This window comes from Mustela putorius, unplaced genomic scaffold (genome assembly GCF_011764305.1).
Source record: "Mustela putorius furo isolate JIRA1106 unplaced genomic scaffold, ASM1176430v1.1 tig00000592_pilon_pilon_pilon, whole genome shotgun sequence".
NCBI lineage: Eukaryota > Metazoa > Chordata > Mammalia > Carnivora > Mustelidae > Mustela > Mustela putorius.
The window spans coordinates 8,034,623-8,055,137 of record NW_025421426.1 but is presented as its reverse complement, the minus strand read 5'-3'; the positions used below and the strand labels follow the sequence as shown (position 1 = coordinate 8,055,137).

The following is a 20,515-nucleotide window of genomic DNA, read 5'->3' as shown; positions in this document are numbered from 1 at the left end:
AGACTAGCCCCTCGGAAATGGGCACAGAGGCTGTGGTGGCTGTCCAGGGCAGAGATGGTAGTGACTTGGGCCAAGCGATGCCCATGGAGGTGGAAATCGCTCAGTGCATTCCGTGGATGTTTCCAAGGTGGATTTAACAACACCTGGTGACGGATTGGGTGTGAGAGCTGAAGGAGAGCAAGGAGGGGGCAACAGTCCTGGGCTTCTGGTGTGAGCAACTCCACAACCCCCCGCCCCCCGCCAGATGGGGGAGACTGGGGCCGAGGCGAGTTTGCGATAAGCAGATGTATTTTGAATGAAATGATATGAGGGTGGTGGAGGCAGCCAGAAACGTCCAGGTTTGGGCCACAGCTGTCGTCTATCCAGAAGCCTGTGATTGCTGTTGGCAGGTTTGGGTTTCTAAGCCCTTGAAAGATGCTGGGAATTGGCCCTCTCTGAGGTCCCCTTGGCCGACTGGCCATCTGTCCTCTCCATCCAGCAGGCAGGGCCACTGCTCTCAGCCAAGGTAGCCAGGGCACTCGGGGGGGTGTGGAAAGGTGAGCCACCCACCCGCCTGGGACCCTCCATCTGCTTTTGATCTTTCACTGCCTTTGAAGTCCTCCCTACCCCCCACCTTCCAGCTGTCATCTCTTGGGCTCCTCCAGCAGCCCCGTGCTCCCTCAGTGCTTCTCAGTCCCCGGGGACAGGGGTGGTGACAAGGGTAACAAATGGTGCAAGCCTCTGGCAGCAGCAGGCCAAAGAGAAGGCCAGAGGGCGGGGGCTTTTGAATGCCTCTTTCTTCCCACTCCTCTTGGTCTGGTTCTGAAGCAGCAGGGGTATTGGGGTTTTGCAACGATGCAACGGGGAAACATTTTTTGTAAATGAATCCCATGCCTTTGCTTCCTTTCCCTGACTTCATGAAAGAGAAGCTAAGTCTCTCTCCTCCCACCCTCCAGACTCTGTTGTTAAGACTGTCTGATTTCTCTCTTCCCTCCCCTGCAAAGAGAATAAGCTGTTCTCCTATTTCAGGTCATTGTGAGCAGGGGAAAAGGGGGGTAGAATGTGAGTGAGGGAAGCCTCTCCACCAACTGCAAGAGAATTCAACTCTGCCTGTCAAACTACAGTAGGAACCAGTGGTTTCTAGATGATCCTCACGACAGTTCCTAGTATCTCCCTGGAATGGAACTAAGGGTGTCTTTTGTCGGTGTAGATGCCTTCTCTAACTTAATCCGCACATAACCTACTGGGGAAGGTACTGTTACTTTCTCCATCCTTATGGATAAGGTTCAGAGAATTTGCATAACTCACCCAAGGTCATACAACTGATAAGATGCAAAGTTGGAGTTTGAACCCATGTGTCACATGACAGAGCCAGAGCTCTGACCGGTGGCTTAGTGGATATTGGGCCCTGGGTTCAAATTTTGACCCAGTTTTATTTGCACACTGTGGTTAAGAGCACAGAACTGTCCCTGATGAACATGGATGCAGAAATCCTCAACAAAATATTAACAAATCAAATTCAGGAATACATTAAAATTATCCTTTATCTTGATCAAGTAGGATTTAATCTAGAAATACAGGGGTGATTCAGTTTTCACTAATCAATCAATGTGCAATACTGAAGCAGGATAAAAACCAGATTATCATCTCGATAGATGCAGAAAAAGCATTTGGCAAAATTCACCATCCACTTATGATAAAAACTCAAAAAAGTACAGTTAGAGGTAACATACCTCAAAATAATGAAGGCTATATATGAAAAACCCACAGCTAACATCATATTTAGTGGTGAAATACTGAAAGCTTTGCCTCCAAGATCAGGAACAAGATGAGGATGTCCACTATCAGCACTTATATTCAACATAGTACTGGAAGTCCTAGCCATAGCAATCAGACAAGAAAAAGAAATGAAAAGAAGTTAAGGAAGAAGTAAAACTGTCACTTTTGTAGATGGCATGAGACTATGCATAGAAAACCCTGAGACTCCTCAAAATAACTATTAGAACTCAAGTGAATTCAGTAAAGTTGCAGGATACAAAATTAACATGCAGAAATCTTCTGTGTTTCTATATACTAATAATAAAGTAAGAGAAAGAAAAATTTCAAAACAGTCCCATTTACAATTGCACCAAATGGATTAAAATACCTAGGAATAAATTTAACCAAGGAGATAAAAGACCTATACTCTTAAAAACTGTAAGACATTGATGAAAGAAAATGAAAATGATACAAATGGAAAGATGTACCATACTCACAGACAAGAATTCTTATTGTCTAACAAGAATTAATATTGTTGAAATGTTCATTCTACCCAAAGCAATCTACATATCAATGAGAGGTTACCTCACACCAGTCCGAATGACTAGTGTCAAAAAGACAAGAAATAACAGGTGTTGGCAAGGACACAGAGTAAAGGGAACGATCATGCACTGTTGGTGGAAATGTAGGTTGTTGTTGGTACAATCACTGTGGAAAATAGTGTGGCAGTTCCTCAAAAAATTAAATAGTAATACTGTATGATCCCACTAGTGGATATTTACCCAAAGAAAATGAAAACACTAATTGAAAATATGTATGTACTACCATTTTTATTGCAGCATTAATACAATAGCCAATATACAGAAGCAATCCAAGTGCCCATCAATAGATGAACGGATAAAGATGTGAGATACACATGCATGTGTGCTTGGTGAAATATTACTTGGCCATGAAAAGGAATGAAATCTTGCCATTCTTGCCATGGGTGGACCTAGAGGGTATTACACTAAGTGAAATAAGTTAGACACAGAAAGACAACATGTGATTCATTTGTACATGAAATCTAAAAGGCAAAACAAACAGACTCTTAAATACAAATGTGATGCCCAGAGAGGAGGCGGCTGGAGTGATGGGCAGATTAGGTAAAAGGGATTAAGAGGTACAAACTTGCAATTATAAAATACATAAGTCACAGAGATGAAAAGTACAGCATAGGGAATATAGCCAATAATATTGTAATAACAGTATATGGGGACAAATGGTGACTACATTTATCCTGATGAGCACTGAGTAATGTAAAGAATTGTCAAATCACTATGTTGTATACCTGAAACTAATATGACATTGTATGTCAACTGTATTTCAGTAATAATTAATTAATTTAAAAAATATAGCACAGACCTTAGAACCAGACCACCTGGTTGTGAATCCTGGCTCTACCATTAGCTAACAGGTCACTTTCTGAAACTCAGTCTCCTCATCTCTACCCACCTCATAGGACTCAACAAGCCAATGTATGCAGGGAGCTCTTTGCCCTAGACTAAATGATCTTTGAGTGATCATTAGTTTTATTTCTATTATCTATAAAATGAGCACTATAATCACGGCCAGGTTAAGACCTTCAGAGGCCTCAAAACACCAAAGAGATCAGCCTCCTTCCTCGGCTGCTCCATGTAATTCAATAATAAAACAATACAACCCATAAAACTCAAATCCGAAACTCACTGTGTGCTGAAATTTTAACTTCTTTTCAGATCTGAAGGAGCAGGAGGATGGCTGAACAGGATGAGTTCACCAAGCGGGAATGAGTCATGTTTCCTTGGTGCTTATGCTGTGCACAGACCTAAACCTGTATTTAGTCAACCTGTTGGGAAATAGAGGGTGGACCTTTATATCTCCCGGCATGGTGGAGAGAATTTGAAGGAGGTGATGTAAAGGTGATGGGGGAAACTCCCTGGTGTAGAATGGGTGCCTGGGAAATGGGAGCTATGGTTAGAATTTTTGGAAGGGTTTGCTCACTGAACTGCTCCTACTGCCATACTTGGTGATTAATATTTTGCTTTTGCAAGATAGAAGTACCCGTAAGTTCTAGTTGGCAACGGGAAAGAAAGATTGTCAGGGTCCTGTTTACTTTGTGAGAACTAACATTTCTATTGCTTTGGCTTTGTTGGTGATGCTTATTTATTTTCCTCCAACGGAGGACGGGTTTGAATTGCTGTTGGTATGTTTGAAGTTGAGATCTTGAATTACCTAACAAAGATCTAGGCTCTTTCTTCCTTTTTAGAGTCAATACCATGCAAATTAGTTTTGGGAAGGGCAAACTTCCTAATTGTTATATCTTCATTCTTTTATCATGACAGTATGTTCCTCTAAATCTCTAGTAGTGGTTTTTAATTTCAAGTCTATTTGAAATTATGTCAGCTTTCTTTTATTTGGTGTTTGCTTCATGTGGATTTTTACAATTTTTTGCTCTGAGTCTTTGTGTGTCTTTATATTTAAAAGGGGTATCTTGTAATAAACATGCAGTTAGTTTTTTAATCCAGTCTTGTAATATTTGTCTTTTAGTGGGAGTATTTATTCCTTAAGGTAAATGGACATTAAATGGTTACATTTAATGTAATTATGGATAAATTTGAATTTAAATCTATCTTTTTTCCTATTTGTTCCATCTCTTCGTTTTTTTTTTTTTATATAATTTCTTGCTTTCTTTTGGATTAATGACGTATTTCCATTGTTCCATTTTCTCCTCTAGTAACCTGTTGGCATACACTTTTATTTTTCTCTAAGTCGTTACTCTAAAGATTATAGCATGTATCCTTATAAATTTTAAAGTTTGCTATAAATTAGTACTTGTACCACTTCCAGGAAAATGCAGTGTCCTGAGAACATGTAAACTTCATGTCTCCCCCTCTTATTTACATATTTATCCTTTTATGTTGTTCTCCATCCTTAGCCAAATTTTCATGCTTCCAAAGCATTCTTTTGTAGTGCAAATGTCCTGGTGACAAATAATCTTAATTTTTGTTTGTTTCATTTTTATCTTCATTTTTTATTTTTTATTTATTTTTTTTAAAGATTTTATTTATTTGACACAGAGAGATCACAAGTAGGCAGAGAGGCAGGCAGAGAGAGAGAGAGAGGGAAGCAGGCTCCCCGCTGAGCAGAGAGCCCGATGCGGGTCTCGATCCCAGGACCCTGAGATCATGACCTGAGCCGAAGGCAGAGGCTTAACCCACTGAGCCACCCAGGCGCCCTATCTTCATTTTTTAAAAAGAATTTATTTATTTATTTGACAGAGATAGATCACAAGTAGACAGAGAGGCAGGCAGAGAGAGGAGGAGGAAGCAGGCTCCCCGCTGAACAGAGAGCCCGATGTGGGGCTCAATCCCAGGACCCTGGGATCAATGACCTGAGCCGAAGGCAGAGGCTTTAAGCCACTGAACCACCCAGGCACCCCTTTATCTTCATTTTTGAAGGTTTTTTGTGGTTTTTTTTGCTGGCACAGAATACTGTGTTAGCGGATGAAATTCCATTGTTTTTGGTTTCCATCATACTTGCAGAGAAGTCTTATTATTCCTTCTTTAAAAATAATTTGCATTTTATTTCTTTTTTTTTCCATTTTATTTTATTTTATTTCTTTTCAGTGTTCCAAAATTCATTGTTTATGCACCACACCCAGTGCTCCATGCAATACGTGCCTTTTATTTTATTTATTTATTTGAGAGAGAGAGCAAGTGAGAGAGAAAGCACACAAGCAGAGGGGAGAGGGAGGCGCAGGCTCCCCACTGAGCAGGGCACCCAGCATGGGGCTCGATCAGAATCCCAGGATCCTGAGATCATGACCTGAGCTGAAGGCAGATTCTTAACTGACTGAGCCACCTAGGAGCCCTGATAATTTGTCTTTTATTCACCCTCTGGCTGCTTTTAAGATAATATAGTCTCACATGTGTGTAGTTTGACTATGATATGCTCAGGAGTGTTTTCCTCTGTATTTATTTTTCTTCTGCTTTGCAGAACTTGCTGATTGCATTGGCTTGATGTCTTTATCAGTCTTGGAAGATTTTCCAAGATTCTTGCTAAATATTGTTTCTTTTTTTAATATTTTTTTTTTTATTTGACACACAAAGAGAGATCACAAGCAGGCAGAGAGGCAGGCAGAGAGAGAGGGGGAAAAGCAGGCTCCCTCCTGAGCAAGGATCCTGATGTGGGGCTCAATCCCAGAACCCTGAGATTACAACCTGAGCCAAAGGCAGAGGCTTAACCCACTGAGCCACCCAGACGCCCCACTAAATATTGTTTCTGATTTGTTTTCTCTTTTCTTTCCTTCTGTGGCCCCTGTTACATGTATGCAGGACCTTTTCTCCATGTCCCATATTATTTTATTTTATTTTATTTTTACCTATTTTCCTTTCCAACATTCTTTCTGTGATTTGTCTGCTGACTTATCTTCCAGTTCGTTATGCCTTTCTTTTGCTACCTCAAATCCATAGTTCATCTGCTCTATGGAGCTCTTAATTTCAATTATTATATTTTTCAGTTTTAGAATTTTCATTTGATTTTTATTCTAGTTCTCTAGTAGTAGTATTCATTTAGATCTGTTTTCTTGATCATATTATCAAGGTAGTTTGGGAGTCCATGTTTGATAAGTCCAATATCTGAATCTTATTATGGGTTTGGTTTTTTGTCTTAGTTTTTAATCATTTGGCCTTGTCTTCTTGCATGCCTCATAATTTTTATTAAGTGCTAAACATTGCTTATGAAAAATTATGGAAACTCTGGAAGATAATACCTTCCCCAAAAGAAAGTTACATTTCTTCTGCCAAGTGGTGATACTAGAGGTAAATCGCTTTGAACCAATAAGGGATTATTGGATGACAAATCAGGATCTATTTGGTTTGCCCATCCTCTAAGGGAGTAACTTTTCAGAAGTCTTAGTTAAAAAGCCCAGTGTGTTTACCAACGATTCTCATCCTTGATGGACCATGAACTCCAATTTTCACCTCCCTACTACTGGGAGATTGCCAAAAGCTCTGCTTCATTTCTTGTCTTCTTAGCTACCTCCCTGTGTTTCGCTTCTCTCACTCTCACCCCACCCAGCTTAGGTATGACCAAACTCCTCAAAGGTTTTAATTGTCAGCAATGTCAGGATCACTCCTCTGTGGTTCTCATAGCTGTAGCACCTTTGCTCCTTGAGTTCTAGCTACCTTATCCCTGAACTCCAGTTGCTGTCTCCCCAGCCCAATGAGACTGGAAAACCCTAAGCTGTTCTTTTTTCTTCTGTGCTTAAAAATTGGCAGGTGTTTTGAGGGGAAAAGTGGTAGAAGTCAGACTTAACTCAGTCCATGTCTCATCTCTCTGGGATCTTGGGCCCTCAAGCCCTCCTTGGTTGCTCTCTGATACCTTAAAATGATGTTTTATAGCTTTTATTTTGTATCGTGATAGTGAGATTGAACCAAAATTACAAACTATCCCATCATAGCTGAAAGGTGAATTCAGTTGAAGAGTTTACTACATATTAGGAAAAATGGTTTATTTTTATTTTCTCCAATATTGGAGAAAAATGCAACTCTAAACCATATTAAAAGGAAGATTCCAGATGAATTAAAGACTTAAGCATAAAAGTTAAAATTCTAAGTGAATATGGAAATGTAAACAAATTAAAATATGGGCACATTTTAATATCCTAGGGTTAGAGAAATAATTTTACACCTAGGAAAAAAATATTGGGTAAATATATTAGAAATTTTTTGATTTCCAAAACACCATAAGTAATGAAAACTTAAGGAAAGAAATTTATAGCATCTAAAACCAGAAATGAACTAGCATCTAGACTCTACAAGGCATCCAGCAAATCAGCAAGAAAAGACACACAAAAAAACCCCAATAGAAAAATGGGCAGGGGCACCTGGGTGGCTCAGTGGGTTAAGCCTCTGCCTTCGGCTCAGGTCATGATCCCAGGGTCCTGGGATCGAGCCCCACATCGGGCTCTCTGCTCTGCAGGGAGCCTGCTTCCTCCTCTCTCTCTGCTTGCCTCTCTGCCTACTTGTGATCTCTGTCAGATAAATTAAAAAAATATATATTTAAAAGAAAAATGGGCAAAGATAAAAGATATAAATAGACAGTTCCTAGAAACTCTCATGTCCCACAATTATGTGACTATGTGCTCAAACTCACTAGTAATCATAGAAATGCAAAGTAGAACAACTGTATCACTTTCCACCCATTAGTCTGACAAAAATTAGAAACGTAGACAATGCCAAATGTTAGCAAGAATTTATGAAATGAGAATACTTATGCACTTTTTTAGAAAATAGGCTCCATGCCCATTGTGGAGCCCACTGTGGGGCTCGAACTCACAACCCTGAGATCAAGGCTTGAGCCAAGACCAAAAGTTGGATGCTCAACCGACTGAGCCACTCAGGGGCCTCTGACTTGTGTACTTCTGATGGAAATCTAGATTAGCACAGGAATTAATGAGGAACAGTCTAGTACTTGGTCAAATTCAGTTCATATATACCCAATGACAGAAATTATCCTTGTGTGTGTGTGTGTGTGTGTGTGTGTGTATATATACACATTTATATAAATGTATATATATACATTTTAAGAATGTATGTGCATGTAAATACACATATATAGGTACACGTTTTATATATATATATATGTATCTATATATACGTGTGTGTGTGTTTGTGTATTTTAATGAAGATGTTCATTGCAGCATTGTTTATAGTAGCTGAAATACATGTTTATAGTAAGAAGCCTTCCTTGATGTTTATCGCTAGGGCAATACATAAATACAATTGAGTGACCACAGAGTATGGAATTCTTTTTTTTTTTTTTTAAGATTTTATTTAATTATTTGACAGAGACAGAGATCACAAGTAGACAGAGAGGCAGGCAGAGAGAGAGGGGGAAGCAGGCTCCCTGTTGAGCAGAGAGCCCAATGTGGGGCTCAATCCAAGTACCCTGAGATCATGACCTGAGCCGAAGGCAGAGGCTTAACCCACTGAGCCACCCAGGCGCCCCCAATATGGAATTCTAACTATAAGCTAGATGACTATTCATCAATATGTACACATTATAGAATGGAAAGAAAAAGCCTAATAAACAGGACAAGATCTCGTGCACAGCTCTATTCATGTAAATTAAAACACAAGTCACACATAAAACAATACAACATCACTTTATAAGGGAATGCATTTACATATTTAATACATTAAAAGTCACCATCCAAGATGGAGTTGAAAATGAGAATATATGGGAACGTTTAACAAATTCTTGTTTGAGGAAGCTAATCCTCCAATTATAGATTTCCTCCTTCCCTGTCCCCCTTCTGTCTCTCTTTGCTCGCTCCCTTCTGCAGATGGTAACAGGATGACAACAGAATGACCATGATTCTGGATCAGGTGTTGTGGGGGAAATGAGGTGATTTCCATGTTGGCCTGGCCTTCAAGAATGTTAGGCAAAAGTCAAAGGAGAGCACGCCAAAAGCTTTCCTTAGCAGGGCTCTGTCCCAGGGCTAGAACTCACAAGCACCTTCCTGCTCTGAGCTCCTGAGAATGACAGCAGCACTTGGTAAAGTAAATAAGCAACGCGACCAAGCCCAGAAGTCACAGTGCTCCTTCTTTCCCCATCAGGCAGATGTTTACCTGCTCACAGAAAGATATAAACACTAGGAGCTCACTTGTGTGGAATTCTCTCAACAGATTAAAAAGTGTATATAAAGTACTTCCTGTGTGCGGTCCTGGCATAAGAGATTTCTTTGGTGTTTTATTTTTTTTTTTTTTTAAATCAGTGTTTCGGGCCCACAAAGTTGTGTAGTGGCCACATCACAGTGGTATCCCCACCAGTAAAACGGGAGTTGGCAAGCTTTTTCTGCTGATCGCTAAATATGTCCAGCTGGGCGGGGCTCTGTCACAACTACTGTACTGAGAAGGTGCGGTGTGAAATTAGTCCCAGGCGATCCAACCGACCAACAGGCAGGACTGCGTTCAGAGAGCACTTTGCTTGTGGACTTAACTGCAGTTTTCACAGGTCTTGAAATGTTATCCTTTTTTCGATTTGTTTCTAACCATTTCAAAACACAAAAGCTGGGACACCTGGGTGGCTCAGTCGGTGAGGTATCTGGTTCCCGATTTCAGCTCAGGTTGTGATCTCAGCATTATGAGATCGAGCCTCGTGTCAGACTCCTCGATGGGCGTGGAACCTGCCCGAGATTCTCTCTCTCCCTCTGCCCCCTACTCCCCTTCTCTAAAATAAATAAAAAATAATAGACAATAAAAATGTGAAAGCCATTCTTAGCTCATGGTTCCCACGAAAAGATGGGCGGGATTTGGATGGACCCCAGGGTGTCCACCCCTGAACTAAAATGTTACAAACTCAGTTCAGGCCCCCAGGATACCACTTCCCAAAGTGCCCCCACCATCCCTAGAGTCAGCCACTCTCTGAAATTCGTATTTTTCATCCTATGCATACTATTACCTGTGAATTGCATTTGCGCGTATCCCTAAACAGTGTATAGTATTGATCTATATGTTTCGTACTTCATAGAAATGATATCCTACTTTGGATACCCTTCTGCCCCTCTGCTCAGGACTCTGTCCTGCCGTGTGTGGAGCCCAGCTTGGTCTTTTTCACTCCTGTATGATACTCCACCATGCGCGCCCACCACCTTTAATTTTTCTTTCTCGGGAATGTGTGGACATTTAGGTTGCTCCCCACAAAGACCTTTCCTTGCAGGTACCACCTATTTCCTTCCTCACCATGACCTTTCCAGGGAGGTAGTCTAACAACCCCATTACCCAGACGAGCCAGCTTTTCACTCAAGCAGTTCACTAACTTTCTCAAAGTCATGAAGAGCGACATCAAAATTTTGAATCCGTGACCTTTTCATGGTGGAACCTGAGTTTATAACCTCTTTGCCATCGGTGGGTATGTTGTGTTTTATTAAAGTAATGATAACTGATCCTCCCAACGATGACCTCGCAATACTGATGTGCGTAGTCTTTCTCTGAGGACACCTTGAATCAGCGCCAGTCATTACTGCTTGTAGTTTAGCCCTTTGGAAACCGCCAGGCGTGGTATCATGCACACGAACCAGAAACCTCACTTCCTAACCACAGCGGGTAGGAATTTAGGAGGAATAACTACCGGCCACGGTGCAAGGTCTGAACAGTTTTCAATAAAAAACTGAGAAAGACCCAGGAGACGTGTCCCACAATTTCCTTGCCCTCCGTAGCATTTTATCAACGCCGTAATTCGGGAGCTAGTGTTTCCTTCCCCTTGGTGGGGACCAAAGTGATAGGCTGGGAGTGTGGCTGCCAAGAGGGACTTGTTCAATGTTGTGAATGCCTTCTGAGCCTCTGTCTGTCCATCTAACTAACACCATGTCCATTTTTCCCTCGAAACTGCAGTCAACCCCCTCTGCTCCCTAAGCCTCTGCTTTGGGGAATCCAAACTCCAACTCTGCCTCTCCGCCTGTCCCTCCCTTCCTCTGCTGGGAAGGCTCCCTCGCTCTCTTCAGCTCATTCCGATGACATTTAAAAGAGACCGGAATACAATTTTTCTAATGGCAAAATACCGTATGAAGGAGGGGAAAGTTTTAATCAAGTGGGTGTATTCTCCGGAGGGGAGCAAGCACTTCATTTTAATTCCTCATTTCCCTTTGATGAAAAGTTTAGTGAATTTTTATTATGTAGAATTTATAAGACGGCCGGGTTTAGGTAATCAGCTTTAATATTTATACTCTTAGGGAAAGAAATAGGAATCATTAGTAAGCATGCATAATTAATGAATAAATTATATTTCCCTTTGTTTTCTGCCAGGTACAAGGAAATGCTAGAACTGGTGATCTCACCCAGCCTCACCGTAAACCGCGATCGTCCGGGTAAAGCGAAGCTTAACCGTGCGGATGTCTGGACTCTGAGTGACGTAGAAGGTAGGCCTCCCGGTGTGAGTGTTGGTGGGCCTGTGGCGGTCGCACTCGCCCCGTGGAATTTAGTTAAGGGACTAACAGCCTTCGACACGTGTCCTTTCCCAAGTACCGTCATTATGATGATCTCTCCTCTCGCCGTTGGGATTGTTGCCTCTGGACCCGAACTTTGGCGTGCATTGCTAACAATGCTGCTGTCCTGTCTGGTCATTAGAGGGGCGAGTGTGCTCGTTCGTGTCCCAAACTTCCTGTGCCAAGAAATGCTGACACCTCCTGGGACGATAGGCAGTTTCGGGTGTGTTCCAGGGCCCGGCCCTGGGTGTGTCCCGCAGGGTCAGGGCTCCAGCTCCGAGTCTGTCCCCCAGCACCGTCCTGCCATCACGCATCCTGGCGGGCGATTTGTTTACAAAGGTTTGACGCTGGGACAAGAACTCATCTGCCTTTTGCTTTCGGGTTGGGTTAGAGTCAAGGAAGCAGAGGAGAGTTAAGCTGTTTAAAAAATTATTGGCAAGTGATGCAGCCGAACTAGTTTTCACTAGAACAATTCCAGCTATTGTTTGCCCTGTTTGGGATCTGTCAGCCCTCCTGGGAGAGCTGGGTGGTAGCAGAAGGCATTAAGCTATTATGTTTAACCATTGGACTTAACCCTTTATGTGGCCAGCTTTGGGATTTGATGCTGGTGTCCTGAGATCCCGGGCTGTCTCTCCCGCCCTGTCTGTGTTTGATGACGGTTCGAGGGACAGAAGTGCTACATTACCATCGTGGAAAACCAGAGACTTGTGTCTAGTCAAATACAGCATCGCCAGGAATTTGCTCTTAAGCAACTCCAGGCCTCCAGGGAGTAATCCTTGCTGTCACCAGGACAATGACATTTCCCTTGCATGCTGATAATGAAGCAGGGACAAGCCCACTCAAAGACCACCAGGAGGGTCTGGGATTTCCACCACCCCCGCCCCCCTCAAACCACATGCTGGAGAACACACCCTCATTCTTCTTGGCACTTTGGAGGGTCCATGTTGACCACCCCCCCCGGGGGGGCTCTTTGAGAGTTGGAGACAGTTTATTAAGCCCTGTTCAAAAACAGTCATTCTCTTCTTTCCGAGTGGAGGCACTCATCAACCTAGGGCTTTATTTCAGAGCTGGGAGAGCTAGGAGGAGGAGGAAGAGGAGGTTGGTGGGTGAGGAGGATCCCAGGCTAAACCCCAGACCCACTGCTTCCCAGCCAGATGGCCTCCAGCAAATTGTTTCATCTTTCTGAGCCTCCATTTTCTCACCTGTGAAATGGGGGCATAGTCATGTCCCACTCCATAGCATGCTTACTGCTGCCGGCCACGGTTGGTACCAGGACGTGTGGTACCAGGGTTAAACGTAGCATTGCATGGTCATTCGTTTCGGAGCCAGATCACCACAAGGACCGTAAAACCAGGGTTGCAGACCAGCAGCTCACAGCCAAGTCTGGTCCTCATGAATGCCTTTGTTTGGTTTACACTCCACTTTAAATAAAAGTGAACTTGTAAAAACCAGGAGCGCTCACATAAAAATCTTGAATTTCTACTTGCTTTTGATAATGCTGAACGCTTTAGAGACGCAGGGCCTACATTCCCACCTGGCTGCCACTAGTGGGAGCTGGGGAGCAGCTGTCCCTGAGATGAGTCCCAGCCACTTCTTTCATCCTTAATTTTTGTGAGCATGTACTTAGTGCAGGCACCGTGAAAAGCAGTGTAACTATAGATTAACCCTCCTCCTCCTCTGCCCCGGCAGAGGAAACACATGGCCCTTGCTGTGTACCAGGGATGGATGTCTAACTCACTGAATCCCCACACCCCCTGTGGTTAAGCTTTGTGTTAACAATGAGGGACCTGAGGCACAGAGAGGTCAAGAGATCCTGAGGTCGCTTGATCGAGTTGACACAGTTCAGTGACTGCCAGAATTTGAACCTGAGCCGTCTAACCCTGAAATCTCTTCTCCTAATCAGTACACTATCATGTTTCTCACTGAGTTATTACACACTTATTAGGCTAGGAGCCCATCTTACAGATGCATAAGTTGAGGCATGGGAGAATTAAATATTAAGTAAGCGGCCCAGAGACACACAACCAGTGGCAGGGCCAGGAAACAAACCCAGGCACTCCAGCTCCAGTGTCCCCACTTCTAAACCTCAGACTCACTTTCTCCCAAGCCCTGAAGAGTCCTCAGACCCCAGATTATTTGTCCTCCACAGTGGTAGCACCCACAGACTGTCTCTCTCCTGTCCTCACCCTTTCCACTGCCCTGGAGCAGTTGCTCCCAAATTCAGAGCAGGCAGAGCCAGTAGGGTCAGGTTACGCATGCACATGCGCGCACACACACACACACATGCACCCACACACTTTTCTTTCTCTTGAGATGGGCGATGCGCTCCTGGGCTCGGCAGGGAACATTCTGCCCTGGCTCTGGCCTCTAGTGCCAGGTTCATCAGCTGCCCTTCCAGCCTGGCCTCCTGGGCCCTTCCGTGACAGAGTCATTATTGACTGCAGGGGCCCGGATCCAGGGAGGGGCCCAAGGGGGGCACAAGCCAGGGGGCCTCCATTCAGGGTGTTCTGGAAGGAATCTGAAACCCAGAAATCCCCCGGTGGCTCCCACTGCATTCGTGCTGCTTCGTACTGCCTGCCCCCCACACCCCCAGCCCCCGGCGTGGTCACCCAGCCTCTCTGGAATTTCTTTGCCTCCTCTGTTAAAGGGGAGCAATTGTTCCACGGACCATGTGAGGATGAAATAGTTAAAACATGGAAAGGACTAAGCTTTTCTTAAAAAGTATAGAATACGATCTAATTTCCTTCCTTTCGGCCACCAGGCTCACCTTGTCTGTTGCCGCCAGCCTCTCCAGCTCGGCTCCTCCCCATCCCCTTTGCTCAGTAGACCTAGCCTTGACCTTGTTTCTTTTGCTGTAAATCAGGAGCGTGATGCTGCCCTCGGGGCCTTGGCACGTGCTGTCCCCTTGGCCTGGACCAGTGTCCCCATCTGTGGGGCCATCCCTCAGCCTTCAGGGCTCATCAGGGAGGTCTTTTCCTCTTCCTATCAGAAGTAACGGTTCATTCACTCATGCAACAGGTGTTTCTTCAGCCGCCTGCCCAGCTTTGTTTGAAGCACTAGGAAGTCAGCATACAAAGGCCCCTGACTTCCTGGAGTCTGCCCCAAGGGGCTGGCAGGCCAGAGGCTGATAATAACAGTAAATAAGCAAAATACAGAGCAGGGCAGGCAGTGATACAAGTTGTGGATGGGGGAGGCAGGGGGGAAGCCGGGGAGGAGCCTGGGGAATGCAGGGGTGTGGGGATGTCCCTGGAAAGATAACACTTGAGTAAAGACCTTAAGGAGATGAAGGAGGGTGTTCCTGTTGACGAGGAAGGAGAGCCTGGGATGCAGAGGGAACTACAAGTGCAAAGGGCCTGGGGCAGCCTTGTCCCCAGAGTGCCTGAGAGTGGTAAGGAGGCGCCATGGCTGGAGCCCAGTGAGCCAGGGGCCGTGGGGGAGAGGAGGGGAGGTCCGGACAGTGGCCAGGCTCAGACCTTGAGAGCCACAGGAAGGACCTTGGCTCCTACCATGAGTGAGATGGGAGCTCTGCGAGGGTTTGGCACAGAGGAGAGACCTCTGATCTGTGTATTGACAGGACCCCTCGGGCTGGGCTGGGTGACTGGGTGTGGGGACCCATGGGGAGCCCAGGGGCCAGCGAGGGAGGCATTGCAGTAACCCAGGTGAGAGGTGCCGGTGCCTTGGACCTGGGCAGGGAGAAAGGGCAGATTCAGGACCGGATTTGAGGGCAGAGCCGACAGAACCCGCACCCACATGGTTCTGTGTCCTGTTTCCTTTTCTTCATCATCCTTCTCTCTGTCAGAAGGCACGCGTTTGTTCGCCCATTGTGTATCGTGTCCTCGGCCCGCATGTCAGTTCTCAGAAGGCAGACGTGGCCCACCTCAGTCACCTGTGTGTCCCCCCTGCTGAGAACGGTGTGTGACGCCTCCTAGGTGCTTCGGAAATCCTCCAAATGCGGGAGAACAGAAGCTGGAGCCCTGCCCGTGACCGTGAGCGCTCCCCTCTGTCGGACCCGTGCGCCTTCACACCTCACAGTCCTCACCACCCTGTACCCCTGCGAGAGCCCTTCCTTTTCCTCTGTTTCTCCATGACACACCAGTTTCTGCTCACCAGCAAATACACACACACACAATCCTTACAAAGACTTGAAACCCTGGACCACATCTACCCGAGATCAGTGTCTCTTCCCTTCCCTGGAAGTAACCACCGTGACCTGTTTTGTGTGTCTGTCGAGGCCGTTCTGTAAGAAGTCACATCTGTATCAACATGTGTTTATGTGGCTTAGGTGTGTATATTTTTATATATTTAAACATGTATGTTTACCATAGAAATTATAGTATCGCTAGAAAAAAAATACAAATCTATCGCTTATATAATACATATTTGTTATAACTTGCTCTGCTCACTCAGGACCCACTAAGTAATGATTTATCTCTTTTTTGTTTGACCGCATGACACACCGAAGAACGACGATGCCCAGTTCATGAAGCCATCCCCCTGGGGAGGAGCACGAGGTTATCTGTAATTGTTTGCTCTTACAGACAACGCTAGGGGTATCATCGTGCGTGCTGCTGTTTGAACATGTGTCCTGCTTCTCTAGGCAAGAGGCTGAGAAGTGGAGGGACGGAGTCACAGGTGTCCCCTGTGACTGGTCTTACAGACCCCCCTCAGCCTCATCGCAAAAACCTCCCGAGCCCCTCTGGCTGGTTGGTAGCTTCTCGTTCATTCCTTCGTTTCTGCAGTCATGTGGTCAACAGTTTGTTTGATGCACCTGCTGGGCACGAGGCCCTGGGGACGACCCCCACACACACACTGCCTGCCTTCAGGGCCTTTGCAGGTCACTCTGCTCCCAGAGGCACTTTCAGCGTCTCCCCATGGTCGCTGCACCCCACATCCTACAGGCTTTGGGCTCAGCCTGAGCTCAGTGTATATCCCAGCTCTGTCACTTGCCCCCCGTGTGACCTTGACCAAATTCCTATTCTCCGCCAGCCTGTGTCCTCACCTGGATAGTGAAGATATGCTGGCTGTGTGTGTTTGGTAAATTGTTCCAGAATGCCTGCTGTGAGCCAGCACCTGGTGCGGTGGTGGGCACATAAAGGTAGTTGAAACTGACGAGTCCCCCTCCCAGAGCTTCTCTTCTGGTGGAAGAGACAGGTACTGTCTTTTTAAACCAACAAGGGATTTCAGATGGTGGTGGTTTCTATGAGGAAGTAAAGCAGGGATGTGGTAGGGTGACCTGCAGGTGGGCCAGTGGTTAGAAGGGTTTTCATGTGATTATGCTAAAGCCTTGCGGAGTGCTTAGAAAGCAGCTCAGTGGAGGTTAGCTTCGTGTCTCTCCCTCTTTAATGTGCATAGACTCAGTTGGGGACTTTGTTAAATTGCAGACCCCAAGAGTCCGCATTTCTAACAGGCCCCCTGGCGATGTCAATGCTCTGCCCGGCTTCCCCAGCCACTCTTAGGAGCAAGGGGTTAGCTTGGTTGTGCATCAGAATTACTTTCCAAGTTTTCGTAGCGCGCACATGGCAGGACTCCACTCCTAGCATTGCTGATTCAGTAAAGGTTTGGTCTGGGGCCCAAAAATTTGTGTTTCTGACAAGTTCCAGGTAATGCTGATACTGCTGGCCCCAAAACCACACCCTGAGAACAAGGCTTCTGCACCGTTTTCAAATCTGTCTGCTCACCAGAATCTCCTGGGAAGTTTAAAAAAGTTTTTAAAAAGACTCATGTCCAGATGCCACACCCGGAGAATCTGATTTAATTGGTCAGAAGTATGACCCACGCAATGGGATTTTTCTAAAGCTCTCCAGATGAGTTTATTGTGTTCCAGGATGGAGAACAGTGTTCTTAGATGGTGAATTTCTCCAGGACAAGGACAGTTTTTTATTCCTAGATATGTATTTAAATTATTGTCCCTGATTAGCACACAGCTCAGTCTATGACTCATGGTAGAGCCTTAAAAGTTGTTAATGGGTGGATAGATAGATAGAGCAATGGATGGAAGAGTAAAGGATAGATGGATGGATGATGGATGGATGAAGGATGGACGGACGGGTGGATGGATGAATGGAAGACGGATGGATGGATGGATGGATGATGGATGGATGGGTGATGGTTGGGTGGATGGATGGATGATGGATGGATGATGGATGGATGAAGATGGATGGACGGATGGATGGATGGATGAAGGATGGATGGATGGATGAAGGATGGATGGATGGATGGATGATGGTTGGATGGGTAGATGGATGGATGGATGGAAGATGGACGGATGGATGGATGGATGATGGTTGGATGGATGGATGGATGGATGATGGATGGAAGATGGGTGGATGGATGGATGGATGAAGGATGGACGGACGGATGGATGGAAGATGGATGGATGGATGGATGGATGGATGGATGAAGGATGGACGGATGGATGGATGGAAGATTGATGGATGGATGGATGATGGATGGATGGATGGATGGATGGATGATGGATGGAAGATGGATGGATGGATGGAGGATGGATGGAGGATGGGTAGATGGGTGGAGCGTGGATATGGATCAGTGGAGGGGGGATGCATGAATGGGGAAGGATCATGGATGGCTGGAGGATGGATGGACGGGAGGAGAATGGATGTGGATGGATGGAGGATGGATGAAGGCGTGGGTGGATGAAAGGATCAAGGATGGGTGGGTGGAGGATAGATGTGTGGATGAGTGGGGAGATGGCTGGCTGGCTGGCTGGATGAATGAATGAATGAATGAATACAGGGTGGTCTTGAGGATCACAGATAACTTGAGGCTGATTTAGCTTTGAATCCTTAATAAAGCTTCCTTAATTCCCCCTTATTTATTTCCCTGCCTTATTTCCCTATCTGTAAAATACAGATAATAACTTTCTCATTGGGCTGTTATGGACAACAATAGAGATAAGTCTCATGCAGCCCTTAGCACAGTGTCTGCCTTATAGAAACTGCTTGAGAAATATGAGCTATCATTCATTCCTCTTCAAGGAAAAATTGGATTTGAATTGTATCCTGTCTCCTGGAAGGAGAGGAAAAAATGTTACAGAACTGAGAAAGCAAAACTTAATAAAGAAAACTTTTTTGTTTAAAATGCAGGTATGGGGGTGCTTGGGTGACTCGGTGGGTTAAGCAGCTGCCTTCAGCTCAGGTCATGATTCCAGAGTCCTGGGATCGAGTCCTGCATTGGGCTCTCTGCTCAGTGAGGAGCCTGCTTCTCTCTCTTCCTCTGCCTGCTGCTCCCCCTACTTGTGCACTATCTCTGTCAAATAAGTAAATAAAAGTCTTTTAAAAAATAAAATGCTGATACCAAAAAAAAAAAAAAAGAAAGAAAGAAAGAGAGATACATTTGCAGAGGCCAATGTATCATCTCATTAAGGGTTTCCTCTGAGAGTTAAGACTGTGCCCACAGGACAAGCTGGGCTGTCTACTCTCAGACCTCCTGTTCTTCCTCTGCGCTGGGCATGATAGGGTCTGATTTTCGGTTCCCATCTCACCGGTTCCAGCCTGGAGCTGGCAGGTTTTGATTCATCTCATCCAAGCCAGGTGGAGCCGCCCAGACTTCTGCCCGAGTCCTCACCTGGGGAGACGCAGATCAGCTTCCACTCTCCTACCCTGTAGCCTTCCCCAGCTGGCTTCCTGGGGGTCTCAGCACCCAGCACAACCTCTACCCGAACAGAACAGAAATCCCACTCTGGGGATGTTGGTATACTGTGAAGGAGATTGCCAATCCCCTCTTTATGAGAAAAGGCACGGGCGATTATTAATTATTGAGCGCCTTCTCTACGTGAAGAGCTCTCGCCCCTGGCAGTGTCTCCCGGACTCCCCACCTTCTCCAGCCACTCTCTGTGGTATGTGGGTACCACCTCTCCTGCTGCTGGCTTACTGATTTTTCTTTAAAACAATTCCCTTTCAATACCTTCATTTTTTTTTTAAGATTTTATTTATTTGACACAGAGATCACAAGTAGGCAGAGAGGCAGGCAGAGAGAGAGAGAGAGAGAGGAAGAAGCAGGCTCCCTGCCCAGGACTCTGGGATCATGACCTGAGCCAAAAGCAGAGGCTTTAATGTTCCAGAAATGAAAAGTATTGCTTTTGATAGTCTTGCAGTGGTTCTAATATATGCATTTAGATAAATCGGTGTTGGTTTATGGGCGCCTGGGTGGCTCAGTGAGTTAAAGTTTCTGCCTTTGGCTCAGGTCATTATCTCCGGGTCCTGGGATCGAGCCCCACATCAGGCCCTCTGCTGAGCGGGTAGGGGGCTTTCTGCTCTGCCTACTTGTGATCTCTGTCGTCAAATAAATAAGTAAAATCTTAAAAAAGAATCAGTGATGGTTTAAATAGAAGAGTGTGTATTTACGTACCCTCTCAAATCCTCGCACTCTATGGGATACCCCAGCCTTGTTCCTTGCAGTCCTCAGGAACACCCCTCCAAGGGACAGATGCCTTGTTCACTGTCACATAGCCACTCAATGAGAGTCAAAACTGGGGTTAGTGCTTCTGGACTTCTAACACGGTGCTCTCTCCTGCTGTCCTTGTCCCTGGCCTGAGAGTATTTTAAACCACCCATACAGACGACATGAGCTGACTTGGTTAGTAGACTTGCATCTTTCATAGCAAAGACCCGCATCTAGACATCTTGCACTAGAAACAGTCCCATCCTGTGGGGATCATGGAAGCAGGCCCCTGGGGTCAAATTAGGCAAAATAGTAGTGGCTGCTGCTTTCAGAATCATTAGCTTCTAAATCCTCCCAGTGAGAGGTAAAAAA

At 45.2% G+C, this 20,515-nt stretch overlaps 1 protein-coding gene across 2 annotated transcripts in view; it reads left to right on the top strand.

Moving 5' to 3' along the window:
* EYA2 (EYA transcriptional coactivator and phosphatase 2) overlaps positions 1-20,515 on the top strand; it is a 273,313-nt gene that overhangs the window by 73,048 nt on the left and 179,750 nt on the right. Inside the window, exon 2 of one of the 2 annotated variants that reach the window (XM_045082132.1) lies at positions 11,565-11,677. In XM_045082132.1, coding sequence (XP_044938067.1) covers positions 11,575-11,677 — 103 coding nt within the window. In that variant the 5' untranslated portion in view covers positions 11,565-11,574. Of the gene's footprint in view, positions 1-11,563; positions 11,678-20,515 lie in introns of those variants that run through there. The other variant, XM_013053222.2, reaches the window with a different exon arrangement.